Source organism: Microtus oregoni, unplaced genomic scaffold (genome assembly GCF_018167655.1).
Source record: "Microtus oregoni isolate MIOR12 unplaced genomic scaffold, Mior012 000002F_ref0000024, whole genome shotgun sequence".
In the NCBI taxonomy this organism is placed as follows: domain Eukaryota; kingdom Metazoa; phylum Chordata; class Mammalia; order Rodentia; family Cricetidae; genus Microtus; species Microtus oregoni.
This window is the reverse complement of record NW_024543061.1, coordinates 40,170,833-40,185,261: the sequence shown is the minus strand read 5'-3', so window position 1 is coordinate 40,185,261 and position 14,429 is coordinate 40,170,833. Positions and strand designations below refer to the sequence as shown.

At 45.3% G+C, this 14,429-nt stretch overlaps 1 protein-coding gene across 5 annotated transcripts in view; it reads left to right on the top strand.

Annotated features, from left to right (window-relative positions):
• The window catches only part of Foxp1 (forkhead box P1), a 237,106-nt gene that overhangs the window by 78,958 nt on the left and 143,719 nt on the right, over positions 1–14,429 (top strand). For all 5 annotated transcript variants that reach the window (XM_041680457.1, XM_041680448.1, XM_041680441.1 and 2 more), the window contains exon 2: positions 9,189–9,362. In XM_041680457.1, coding sequence (XP_041536391.1) covers positions 9,189–9,362 — 174 coding nt within the window. The remainder of the gene's footprint in view (positions 1–9,188; positions 9,363–14,429) is intronic.

Genomic DNA, 14,429 nt, shown 5'->3' with positions numbered 1-14,429 from the left:
GGGTATGTTGACCCCTGCTGCTCCCTAGCTCTCCATTAGGGGTGTGGCCTGGAGCAGAACCCTCCCCCTGTCTGGGCCTTCTGATCTCTCTCCAGGTGTCTGCCATTGAGCTGCGGTGGCACTCTGGTCCCAGCATTAATGCTGACGAGCTGCTGTGGCGGCAAGCCCGCTTCCCATCTTCTCCCTTTCTTCAAAATAAAATAGAGTCAGACACAAAATATCACTGGCCATCTTCCATCCTAATGGCCATTCAAACACGGAAGAGTGTTCCCCGCCTTTTCTGCTCCTGTGTTTGGAAAGCTTGTTCAGTTCTGAAGTGGAAAAGATAAATAAATAAAGTGAGGGATGTACTCAGCGATTGTCAGCACGATGCCTACTCTGTATGTGGCATAATCAATATGAGATCAAGTCAGTGCAGGTGTGTGCGGTCTGGCATGGAAGAGTGCAATGCAGAAAAGTGCTGGCTGGGGTGGGATCCAAGAGTGGTGTGGGTGCCTGGAGATGGCTCCTCTCCCCACGTGACCTAGGAACCACCTTCTTCTATATGTAGGATACGTTTTAACTTTTTATGTGCCTCCCCGCCTTATTGAGACAGGACAGGATCTCACTCTGTTATCCAGGTTGCCTTGGAACTTACAGAGATCTTCTTGCCTCTGCCTCCCCAGGACTGGGATTAAAGGCTTGGGCCACCCTTCCCAGCCCTCTTTGATTATATCCCAGACAGTGTCAGACTGCTGCTGAGATGTGGTTGGGTCCTGATTCTCATCATGTCTGTCTTCATACTGTCCCTTCACCTCCTTTGCAAAGACTCTGGGCCATTTTAAGAAACCCAGGCAGGATGTCTCATCTAAGGATCTCCTCGGGATGCCCGTGTTGAAATCTCAAGGTGCTTGTCCCAGCTGTCAGGACTGAGGGAGGGGCTGCTGAGAGAATCTTCGGGCTACCTCCAGGTGACTGAATTAACAGTCTCCCAGTCAATCTCACCCTGTACTCTGCTCCAGCCGCTTCAAAGATTCGTGTCTGCTGGATTGACCAAAAGTGGCTGTCTGGAATCCATATTCCTGTTTGAGTATAACACATTAGACCCAGACAGTGTCGGGCTGGTTTGAGGGGTTTGTGGGAGACTATTATACGGCTGTTAACCACCCAGACTTGTAGAGAGAACATTTTATTCCATTTGGGCATCAGTAATAGGACCTCATGGGTTGTTGAGGACCTTTCTTGCTCAGTGTGTCTCATACTTACACAGCCACCTGCATGGTTGGCTGTCCTTGGACATCTAATGTTTTCCAGTCACTAGAATGCTGGTGTGAGATCAGCCTTTTTCCCCAAAGGCTCCATGTGAAATACATTGTCAATGTTTTGGAAGATCCAGTGTGGAGGAGTAGGCAAATGATCCAATCAGTACAGTGCTTTCTCTTTGGACATAAGCGACCTGCGTTCTGTTCCCCAGCGCTCACCGAAAAGCTAGGCAAGATGTGGGTGTTGTGCTGAGGAGGCGGAGACACGGTGACCCCTGAGGCTTGCTGAATCAGTGAGCTACAGGTTCAGTGTGGAAACCATGTCTTCAAAATAAAGAGGAGAGTCGGGCAGTGCTGGCCCAAGTGTGAGTTCCAGGACAGCCAGGGCTACACAAATAAACCGTGTCTTATACTCCCCATCCCCCTAAGCTCCCCCACCCCCCAAAAATAAAGTGGAGGATGATTGAGGACATTTTATATAAATCCATGGTCTCCACATATACTTGCCCACATAGTCAAACACACACCACACACACACACACACAGAGACAGAGAGAGAGAGAAAAAAATATACCATAGTTTGGAGAATTTGCTGCTTCCGAATGCTGTTGACTCTTTAGCCCCTGCAAGCCATTGTGGTTTCTTTGCATTCCCTCCTGTGGAAGGCTCCAAGGGAGATGGAGATATGGGTTTCCCACAGGCTGCCTGCAGAGCACTGTCCCCCATGAGCGCTAATCTTTAAGGCCATTCTGCCTACTATGCCTCAAAACAGGAGGTGAGTGGCTTGCTGGTGGGACCTGTGTGTGAAGAGGGCCAGAACGAGGTGCAGTGTTGGATGTCTTTCCTTCCAAATTTCTCATGCTTTTTAAAAAATGTGTATGATTGTTTGTCTACAAGTGTGGGTGTGCCGCATGCGTGCCTGGTGCCCATAAAGGTCAGAAGAAGACATCGAACCCCTGGAATTAGAGTTACAGATGATTATAAACCGCCGTGTGGGTGCTGGGATTCAAACCTGCTTCCCCTGGAAGAGCAGCCAGTGTTCCTAATCACCCAGCCATCCCACCCCTGCATGTGCAGTGGCTGTTACTAGCCAGTGAAAATACCTGAGAAACAGGTTTTGTCTCGAGGGGTATGAAGAATACAGAGGAGAAAGTAGAGGAAAGGTGACCAACTCTGACCTACTTCTAAAGCTACGAAAGGGGGAAATTCCTAGTATAGACAGTGGATCGCCGCGTCACTCCTGGCCAGTCAGGTACATGCCTTTGGTGGGTTTTGTTCTTTTTTTTTTTTTTTTTTTTTGAGGTCCTGTGTATTGAACCCAAGGCCCCACACAAGCTAGACAAATTCTCTGTATGTGCACTAGACACACCCCCACTCCCAAACCCCCCACCCCCGTGTAAGACTCTCACTGTGGTAGCATTGACTGGCCTGGAACACCCTATTTTGCAATGCTTACCTTTAACAGGTTTTCAGTAAGTAGCCCAGACTGGCCTTGAGTTTGTAATCCTCCTGCCTTAATCCACGCAGCGGCTTGGATTACAAGCCAGGTCCTGCACCACTGAGAGGCTGTCAGTTACCTGATGGAAACCCCACATACGCAGGAGTTTATGTTCAGTTTCTCATAGTTTCGGCTTTTGAAGCACATGGATATGTTTTTTACCTTCCAGTTCCTTCTGAAAAACATATAGGTGGTTGTGAGCTTCGGGAACGGCTAATTCACAATTCCTTTGCCTGCTAACTAAACTGAAATTGTCTTGAGGAAGCTGACTTTTAAAGGATAGGCTTAGAGAAATTTCCCTCAAGCACAATAAACAAAACACAAATTAAGCAGCACAAACAAGCAGAGAGCAGATCCGGACAGGGTTGCCGAGTCCCCTCCCATAAAGAAGGGACCGTCTAGGAAGTTACTGTTAAAAGTTAAATCCAACGTCATGCACATGTGTGTCAATATATTGCTCTTTTGACTTTTCCCTACTCATTTAAATGGGTAAAATCTCTGCTTGTTTTATGAATTCAAGCGGAGCAGATGATCGACCGAATTTGGCCTATAGTCTATATTGTGTGTGCCCGTGACCCAAAACTTTCCAGGCACCTTTTTTTTTTTTGAGGACCTCCAGGTGTTAATCTCATAAGACAGACCACTAAGTGTATTACGTAAAATCTCTTCTAAAGGTTTCTTCCTTCCAGCTTGCTTTACGTATGTGTGTGTGCTTGCAAAATCTATATTTTATGTAAACATGTTAGTAGCTCTTTAAAGGCGGTAAACATGTTTTTGAGTACCGGCTACCTTGATAAACATGCTAAACATAGGATTACCTGGCCCCTCGTCTAAGCACCTGCTATGAACCTGAGACACATGCCGGAGGAAAAGATCCTTGAAAGAAGCAGGTGGCATTCGTTTACTTCAAAAGAGAAGGCATTGTTGAGAAGGGGACCATCTTGAATCCAGAGAATGAAGACATATTGCAAACGCCCAGGTTCCAGGTTGCTATGGAAATATAACCAGGCAAAGTAGCAACCCACCCCATAGTTTGCAGGCTCTGCGTAGACACTCAGAGATGGCCCTGGACCTTGGCGTCTCTGATCCCTTGTGCTGATAGAGAAGGGTCAAAGCCAAGCAGCAGCCAGGCAGTCAGTCCAGGTGAAGGTTCTGCGCATGTGCACTCCCGTTTCTGTAAGTTCACAGTGCTGCTTCTAAGTGCAGGCTTTATCAGCTGCTCCTGCGGGGTGACACCCTGCAACTGAGCCTTTATTGTAACCTGATCTCAGTGCTCAAATACAGCACAGAGTTGTCCAGTGCCAGGCAATTGTCACATCTTTTATAAAGGAAGTGTTGATTCAACCCAGCCAGGAAGAGCCACCAAGAGTGAAAGGTCTCCAGAGATGGGATTGGGCCATTCACGTTATTTATATTAGCGCTTAGCCTGGAACATGAGCCAGGATGCTATGTGCTAAAAAAGAAAAGCCCTTTGATTTATTCATGTCCTTGCATACGAATGCTCTCACCTCTTCTTTTCTTCCTCTTCTTTCTTCCTCCTCGTCTTCCTGTCCTCTCCATCCCTCTCTTTATGGATACAGACACGTATCCACATACTTAGTGTACTTCCAGTGAGTCTGGTTTTATCTTTTAATAGCACATAGAAATCTTTTCTCCAGTTGTCACTGAGACACTGTTAGGAAAGGAAGATCTGTCCTTTCTCATTTCTCTGTGTTGCTAGAATAAAGATCATCTCCTGAAACTAAAGTACTGGAACCTAACGTAAAGGGTGTCAATTTGTATTGATACATTGTGGATCAAAATGGCTGTTACACAGATCTGTGGGGCAGTCTTTCCAAATCTTCCTCAGGTCAGATCAACCGTGAACACAAACTAAGGTTGACCTTGAACTCCTGGTCCCTACCCCTCTGTGGTGGTTTGAAAGAAAATGGTCCCCAAAAGGAGTGGTGGCACTCTTAGGAGGTGTGGCCTTGTAGAGGAGGTGTGGCCTTATTGTGGTAGGTGTGGCCTTGTTGGAGGAAATGTGACACTGTGAAATAGGGCTCTGAGGTATCATATATGTTCAAGGTATACCCAGTAAAGCAAGGCAGTTCACTTCCTGTTACCTGCCAGTGAGGATGTAGGACTCTCAGCTCCAGCACCACTGCCTGCATACCACCACAATAATAATGGACTAAACTTCTGAAACTGTAAGCCAGCCCAGGAGTTGCCATGGTCATGGTATCTCTTCACACCCATAGAAACCCTAACTAAGACACCCTCTCCTCACTTTCTAAATCCTGGGATTACAACCCAAAGTCTGAGCATTAAAGCTTTGCAATTTCTTTTGTGGGCGACACCTTCAACTCCAGATGGCACAAGTTTAGATAATATGGAATTTGTGAAAACACCCCTTAGTGTCTGGATGTCAAAGCATACTATACATTGACATCAATTAAGTTTTAAAATTCTTGTTGAGGCCCATGCTGATTTTTAGTTTATTTTTTGAGAGTGGTATCCCCCCCGCCCTTTGCTCGCATATTCATAAGGCAAAAGAATTAACATTGGACATTTGTAACAGTTTTATACTCCAGTGATTTATTCTCTGCACTAATGTTCTCTCTATCCAAGATACTTGGAATTCCTTTCCTTGTTTTTATTCACTTGCAGACTCAACCCCCAAAGCCATTCTGTATAACTCCATCTTTTGTTGTATCTTCTAGAGGTTAAATGATGTGTCCTTGGTAGACACATGCGTTCCTACAGCCCTCTCTGTGTTTCTGTCTTCCCTCCTTCCCCATGTGAAATGTGTGGGGAGCCTGGGGTTCATCATATGAGCAGATAAGTTCATATGGTCTGAAAAAGACATCACGGTGATGTGGGATTCCAAATCTTCCTCAGATCAGATCAACCTTGAACACAAACTAAGGTTGACCTTGAACTCCTGGTCCCTACCCCTCTGTGGTGGTTTGAAAGACAATGGCCCCCAAAAGGAGTGGTGGCACTCTTAGGAGGTGGGGCCTTGTAGAGGAGGTGTGGCCTTATTGTAGTAGGTATGGCCTTGTTGGAGGAAGTGTGACACTGTAAAATATGCTGTGAATATCATTGGTTAATAAAGAAATTGCTTTGGGCCTGTAGCAGAGCTATAGGGGAACAGAGTTAGGGGGGTGCTAAATGAAATGCTGGGAAAAAGGAGGCGGAGTCAGAGAGAAGCCGTGTAGCCCTGCCAAAGACAGATGCCAAAACTTTACCCAGTAAGTCACAGTCACGTGGCAATACACAGATTAATAGAAATGGGTTAAATTAATATGTAAGAGTTAGCTAATAAGAAGCTAGCGCTAATAAGCCAAGCAGTTATTTAATTAATATAGTTTCTGTGTGATTATTTCGGTTTCTGGGCAGCTGGGGAAACAAACAAGAGGCCTCTTTCAACATCACAGGGTTTACAGACTAGCTATGGGTAAAAGCCCTTGTTACACAGGCCTAAGGTCTTGAATTCAATTCCTGGAACACACATAAAGGTGAAGGAGAGAACTGAGGTCACAAAATGTCCTCTGACCTCCATAGGTAGCTATGCACAGCCATTATATACACAGTAATAACAATAATAATTAAAAAAGTCATCAGCTATGTAAGTCACTTTTTCCACACTTGACACTGACAGAGTAAACCTGAGGATTCCTGCAGTTTGCTCCGAGCATATAATGACTAGGCAGAGCCTGCTCAGTCAACACGGGTAGTGAAGGAAACTCCCCTGTCTTCTGACATGTATGTATGTGCTCCTGAGAGTCACTGTGTATGTATGAATGCTTTTTTTTGTGAGACACATAATACCATCCTTAGACAGTATTGGTTCTAGAAACTTCGGTTGTTTAAGCGTCAAAAGCTTGGTCTTCAAATGCTTTGTGCATCCTGGGTAACGATGCAGTTGGGTTTTCTCTGCCTCAGAACTGCACACAGGTAGCCTCTCGTGCTCCTCTTGTATGTCTCTGCAGTATCTTTTTCTGTGTGCTGCGCTCCCACTCTCTGCTTCTACCTCACAGCTGGAGCCTCCTTTGGGGATTTACCCAGGACCATCTTACAGGAAGGCTCATGGTGTAGAATAGTGTCCTGTCCTGCATGAAAAGCCAGGGAGCTTTATGGGAAACAGCTAAGGGAATGTGGCTAGTAGGAGAGGCGTTGCTCCTGCAGGCACCTTGCACAGGGGACTATTTTTCTTATATGATATAAATGAAATCTTCACTCTGCCCACTTTTCCGCCTACACATGTACTGAACGTCTCCAAGGAGACAAGGAAACCCAGAGTCCAGTGATGGTGAATCCTCCACCAAGACAGCAGGCTGGAGTCCCAGGCAACTCTCCCAGGCGTCTTACCTTCCAGCTGCCCCTCTCAGACAGCACTGAGGCAAATGTGCCTCTCCTTTCCAGGCAAGAGAGCCTGGGCACTTCATATGCAGAGCTCTGGGGGTGAGTTCACTAGAAGGCGGCCAGCCTGGGAGAAGAGGGTGGCTGTAGTCAGGCGATGTCATAGGCAGGCTGCACAACTGGGGACAAGCTCTGTCCTGTGTCTCCTGCCATTTGGCGCTTTCGTTTGTTTGTGTTCCTCGGTGCTTCTTAGCGCGGAGGCACTCCTCAGTCCTAAGAAGTATCCTAGAAGTTCTTGTAACAGTCTTACCTTAGGAACTCTGTTGAGTCAGCTAAGAAGGATGCTCACCATCACACGCTCATCTTCTGTAGATGTCTGCTCCCGTGCAGGAATCCCTCCACTGTTTCTCATTCCCCTGTTCTCATGAGTGTAGCACATGGGAGCCCTAGCCTTACGACCCATCCTGCCCTCAGCATTGCCATTGATTTACCTGTGCACTTCCCTATCCAACTCACCTGGCTGATCTTCTCTGAGAAAGCCAGGACCATGCCAGTCCTTTATGGTCACTTTCCAAGTCCACATTATCAGAGTTTGTTTGGGGGCATTGATCACATCTCTGTGTGCCTCTTCCTTGGGGCACAAATAATATAAGTTGCCACATTAAAATATATATTTGTGGGGGACTAACAACATGTTACAGGTGGTTAAGAGCCCTCTGCTGTTTCAGGGAACCCTAAGTTCATTTCCAAGTACCTACCTCATACAGCTCAGTCTTCTGTAACTGCTCCAAGGGATCTGACACCCTCTCTGTGCTCCATGTGGCCTTCATGCATGATGCACATTTATGTATGTGCACACGCGCACACACACACACAAAATCATTTAATCATTACAAATTGTTTAAATGATATGCATTTTTGTGTAAATACATCATTTTGAGAGCATCCTTTCTGACTCTATATGTATGTTTTTGGTTCTCATTTGAATAGACCCAAGCAATCTGACTTTTCATGTGATTCTCTAGCGCAGTGCCTGTACACCCCAGTTTCCAATAGCTTATCCTACCCTCGGTTTCACAAGAGCATGGTGACCTACTATTAGTTTTATGGCAGTGAATATCTTTATTCTGGCCATATTCATGTTTCTAATACTTCTTTCTTCACTTGAACTTTAAAAAAAAGAGGTTACCCGACTACCCGAGTATGTTGAACCTTTAAAGGTCTCCTCTCTGTTTATTTTGTCTTATTGCTAATTCATACTACTTCAATAACTGCTACCTTGAAAGAGTCATTTAGCTTAACTAGTTTGGCTCTTGGGACCATAGCAAAATGTTTAAGATGACCCCAGGTCAAGCTTTTCTTTTATCTCTGTCTGTTGGTCTACACAGGGAGCTCAGGCTGGACACAACCTCCGAGGATGACCTTTCACTTTGAGATACTTTAGAGATACCATAGCCAAAAGTTTTTCATGTTGGGAAGAAGAGCACCTACACATAATTAGTATACTAGACACACACACACATGCTCAGCTGAGGATGACCTTGAACTTCTGACCTCCCTGTTTCTACCTCCTACGTGCTAGGATTGCAATTTGTGCTACCATGCCCAGTTCACATGAGAAATTGAACCCAGGGCTTTATGCGTGCTTGGCAAGCCCTCTGCCAGCTGAGCCCTATCCCAGCCCATCAATGTGAGATCATTCCTTATATGTGTCCATCTGCTCTAAGCGTTCTGTGGAAATAGTTGTTCCAGTGGTGTCTCACTTTCCTGTGATCCACTGCCCAGCTCTTTCTCTTTATTTGGATGCAGGTGAGGTTAAAATATGTAAAACTTGAGTCCCAAGTTTCCCCAAGAAAAATCCAGTATCTACTAACATAAGAACTGTGCCTAAGATGTCATGGGTGATTTCACCAAATCAAAGGAAATGCAGACGCATACTGGGATGTTTTCTATGTCGACCAGCAAGAAGGTTCATTGGCCATTTCCTTTGCCTGGAAATGAGAAAGTGAATGTCATCCCTGAAGGGTTTTTCCCGAGATCCTCTTTGTGAGGGAGTCCCCAGACCTGTATGATAACAAAACTTTTCCCTTTACTTTTCCTTGCAGGCCCTGCAGGTGGCAAGGCAGCTCCTTCTTCAGCAGCAGCAGCAGCAGCAACAGCAACAGCAGCAGCAGCAACAACAGCAGCAGCAACAGCAGCAGCAGCAACAGCAGCAGCAGCAACAGCAAGTTAGTGGATTAAAGTCTCCCAAGAGGAATGACAAGCAACCAGCTCTTCAGGTAGCAATTCTTTAAAAAAAAAAAAAAAATGACTGCCATCCCCTTTTCCATGGCTGAGACAGATTATCAAGACCACTGCAAACTGTCTGAGGAAATCTTGTGCACAATATGCCTTTTTAGTTTTTGAGCCGAATATGACATCATAAGAAAAATATCTATTTGACCTAAAGTTTTGGGTTTTTTTTTTTTTTTTTTTTTTTTTTGGTTTTTCGAGACAGGGTTTCTCTGTGGTTTTGGAGCCTGTCCTGGAACTAGCTCTTGTAGACCAGGCTGGTCTCGAACTCACAGAGATCCGCCTGCCTCTGCCTCCCGAGTGCTGGGATTAAAGGCGTGCACCACCACCGCCCGGCAAGTTTTGGGTTTTGAGGGGTGGGTGTTTTATGCCACACGTTTTAATGTTGTGAGGAATTCAACTCACAACTCAATATGTCAAGGGACTCACGCATATATAAAACAGCATTGATCACATCCATCCATCCGTAACCTGTAACCATTTTCCTACCTTCAAGTCGACTCCTTCTTGTTTCCACAAATAGGAAAGAGCAGACAGCACTTGCCTCTCTGGGTCTAGCTAGTTTCATTAGTGATACATCCTCCATCTTCAGCAATTTTGCTACAAATGACAGGAAGCTGTTCTTGGTGGATGGAGTGATCCTGTTATTGTTAATCCACTTATCCGGTGATAGGCACGTAGGGTAATTCCACGTCTTAGCTATCATGAGTTGCAAATATCCTGTAAGTATGTCAATATATTATTTATTTTCTGATGTTTTCATAAAACACCATGACTAAGGCAACTTCAAAGCAACTGCAGGATGAGGAGGTTTATTTGGGCTTGCCATTCCAGAGGGATAAGGGGCAATCATGGCTGGGAGGCCTGGCAGCAAGTGTCAGACTTGGCAAGAGAAAGCTGAGAACTCACATCTTCAGCCCCGAGCAGGAAGCAAAGAGAATGATGTGGAATGGTACAAAGTTTTTAATCTCCAACTCAGACCCCAGGGCCTTAATTCCTCTAGCAAGGCTGAACCACATAAACAGCGCCACCAACTGGGGACTGAGCCTGCAGCTGTGGGGGACATTCCACTTACCACCACAACTGATTTCGTTTCCTTTGGTTTACCCCCAGGAGTGGTCTAGATAAATCATGTGATGGTTCTGGTTTTAGTTTTTTGAGGCTCCTTTACCATCCTTTTCACAGTGGCTAAATTGACTGACTTCCCCATTGACAACATGTAAAGTTCCTTATTCTGGAGACAAGGGTGCAGAGATGTTCCTGACATCTCATCAGTTTTGGACCAAGGAAGCTGTTCACCGTTCCTCAGTGCCCAATGCACCCCCCAAAAGGAGTGCTCTTGAGCAGCTCCAGATGTCCCCAGTGTCAAGAGCTTCTGTTTAGCCCCATGTGGATGTCGCGCTTCTGATATTGTACCTGGTAATGAGTATAATAGAACACATGCCCTCCTTTCGTAGATGTTTGCAGAATGTTTCTGAATCATTAATTGAAAGTGGGGACCAATTTTTATGAAATGATAACAAAAGGAGATTGTCTCAACAACTTCTCCGTTCAGGCACATCGAGGCCAAGGGGTTAATAGAGTCGAAAGAGGAGTGAGTTCATACAATCTAATTTGGATTTGGGTCTTGGAGTAGAAAATTGCAGTAGAAATTGCAAAGAAACTTGAGTCGTTGTATTTATGCCCACGTTCAAGGTAGAAGATAGGTGTTATGTGCTCCCCCCACCCACCCACATAGAGGCTACGGACGGGTTTCTCTTTGCAAATTTTGGGACAACTTGGGAAGAGCAGTGGCACACTGTTTTAGCAGTCTACGTGTGTTGACTTCTCCCTGCGTTAGGATAAATTAATGCCAATTTCCAAAGTACCCTGCCCAGATTGTCCTGTCCTTGGTACGCCAATTCTAGTTCTCCTATTGTATCAGGGAAACTGTCCCTCTTCCACGAAAGTTCAACCTTGTAGTGACAAGTTCTTTGGCAAGTTGAACATCGGCGTGAGCTGTTTACAAACTCTTCCAAAGACAGCTGTTTGGTAAACTACCAGCAACTCGCACCCCCTTAATGCGGCGTGGACACGGGCGCGGGAGACAGTTATAATGAGGTGCAGTGCCGTGGAGGGCGGATGTCAGGTGTTATAAGAAGGGCTTTGTTGTGCAGATGTCTTAAGAACAGCTCAGGAGGATGAAATATGACTGTGTTGACCTTTCAGCTGTGAGCTTATTTGTCAGGATTCAAATAAGTTGAAAGGATCAAACTGAACAGTTTCCGTAGTCAGTCTGGGAATTGTATTTCAGGGGTCAGCAGCGGAGGCCACATTGCAGATTCCATAACATAGCCAATTGTTGGTACATATTAAAGTACCAGGGCATCTCCTGCAGACAGAGAGGCAATTAAAATTCTAATTTATTAATGTATACAGGGAGCTGGCCCAGCCTGTCACTCAGTGATTCAAATGCCTGTCCGTACTTTGGCCTCCTTCTTGGAGCCTCTCACAGCCTTGGAAATACTAGGAGTCCTGCTGAATTTATCAGGCCTCTAGTGCATTGGGAAAATGGCAATATAGTATCGGGAAGAGGGTGTCCCTAGTGCAGCTTTGGCTTGAAGTTTTTAAAACTATATGAAGATACTGTTCAATCATAGTGCTGTAAAGAGTTGAATGTCATTTATGAGTAAAAATGAACAGGATTTGCTTTTTCATTTGTGTGTGTGTGTGTGTGTGTGTGTGTGTGTGTGTGTGTGTAACATATCAAAGATTGATACTGAATGTGTTATGTGTTACTCATTCCGGCTCCATAGGTCTTTTGTTTTGAGACACTCCATAGCCTTGGGTGGCCTAGAACTTGCTATGTAGGCCAGATTGGCCTCAAGCTCCCAGAAATCCTCTTGCCTCAGCAGTAAAGGGTGACACCACCATACCTGGCATTCCACCTTACCTTTTGAGACACAATCTCTCATTGAACTTGAATCCATCAGTTCAATTAGGCGGCTTGCCATTGAGCTCCAGAGGTTCTCCTGACTCCTCCTCCCCAGACCAGGATTACATTCACAAATCTCTGTGCCTCATTGTCACATGAGTGTTGTGATCTGAACTCAGCCACTCATGCTGGAAGCCCTGTATCAGTATGCTATCTCTCTAGCCCCAGTACTTGCAATTTGAAAATGTGGCATTTAGGGTAATGGGTAGAGGTTCGTCAGAGCTAACTAGATATGCGAAGAAAAGTTTCAGGCAGGGAGTTTCCTTTGGAGGACTCTATTTCTTCTTGACCATTAAGGATTTTGGCAACCAAGTCAATGAGTCTGACATGCAGCATGTATGGATCATGACTAGGGTAATGGGATAACCATTGTGATGTGCTCTGTGCTTCAGTCCATGCAGTAAGGATAGAAGACTGGCCATCATGAAGACCAATCTGCTAGGATCATGCTGAGTGTCTTTTTAGCCCATCAGTGGTAGAACTGACAAGTAGAAAATTTAGACCAATTTTTTTGGGGTTGTTGTACATGTGTGTATACGTGCGCGCACGTGTGTGAATGTGTGTGCTGTCTTCGTGTCCTGACTTATTGCTGAATATAGGGTCACTAGAATCCAGTAGGAAGCTTAATTAGTTTAGCTGGCCTTCTACTAACAGAAAGGAGAAATTGCTAACCTCAGTTACATGGTCTATCACCTTGTTATAAAAGGATGTATGTAGCCTAGGTGCTCCTCCGAAGAAATAACCTTGACAGAGAAGTCTATCCTCGCATGCCTTGTCCTCACTGGGCGTCTCGCCTGGAGTAGCTCAGAAATAAAAAGGTAATCCTCCAGCCACCCTGCCCAGCGTTCCTCTCTGATCTCCTTACCCTTTATAACTCGGCATTCATAAACCCATGCTAGCAGATTTCAGATCTGCATAGAGGAAGGCTTGACGGGGAAGGAGGATTTGATCTGCCGAGAGCTTGAGATGGAAGGGGAAAAAAGGAAAAGAAACCTTACGTCTCCAGAGATGCCATGGCTTGTATTTTAAGCGCTTATCACACTTGCCCACTTCGTGTTTGGCAGCGCACTTCAGTTTCACAGGCTGAATAGACAAACGAAAGGAAAGGAAAAGTGAGAGGAGGCTACAAGTGGTTACTTGATAGAGACAGAGATCATGAGGCCAAGCCAGACATCACCAACGTGGGCTAATTTCAATATTAGAGAAAGGCAGGCTACAGATGCATGCTGGGATCTCACTCAGTGCTCGAGTTCTCGGGACACAGCCTGCATAATTGATGAAGAAGGCATGAGCCAGGTGTATAGGCCACTTTTGGGGTTCTTGACCGGTATTCTGCTCATCGTCTTACACTGTCTTTTTGCTTATGCTGTTACTTTGCCTTGCAAATTTTTCTTATGAATGATAGAAATGGAAATTGAGAATTGGCTCCATCCTAAATTCACAATCAGAATGATCTGAATTCATTAAATGCATTTTGGCGAACATTCCCAGAAGAGCCTCTGTGTGCTGGGTGCTGGGCGGGTGCTCATAGGACCCTAAACTGTTGACACAGACCTTGCCTTCAGAAAGCTTCTGCAGCTATAAATGAATTAATTTGATTTTGCTCAAAAAAATTAGAGGTGGGTAAAAATAGTAGGCTTCCTTTTATAAATATTTATATACTTCTGAAGATTGCTTAAACAAGTGGAAGAAATGCTTAACGGTGCAGGTGTGTTCGTAACCCCCAAAGCAGGAGACTCTACTGGCTAGCAATTAGTTTGCAATAGATGAGTAATTTTTATTGATCAAACTTTAGAACCTTGACTGCCATTTCTGGGTAGTAATTCCTTTTGGTTCTTTAAGCGTTTTACTTGCTGGCTGGAACACAGCCACTGGAAGGAAGTCAAATGACACAGTTTCTCCTCAGAAAGTAAAAGTATACGCAGGTTCCGCAGCGTGTGAGCGGAGACAGAAAGCGAGCCTTGTGTGTTACTTTCAGTGGGAAGCTGACCACCGCTCCAGGCTGGCTGTAGATACGGTGAACTTGAAGCCAGGCATCTGACCAGTTCCCCTCCTGTCTGTCCCTTTCCCTTTAAGGTTA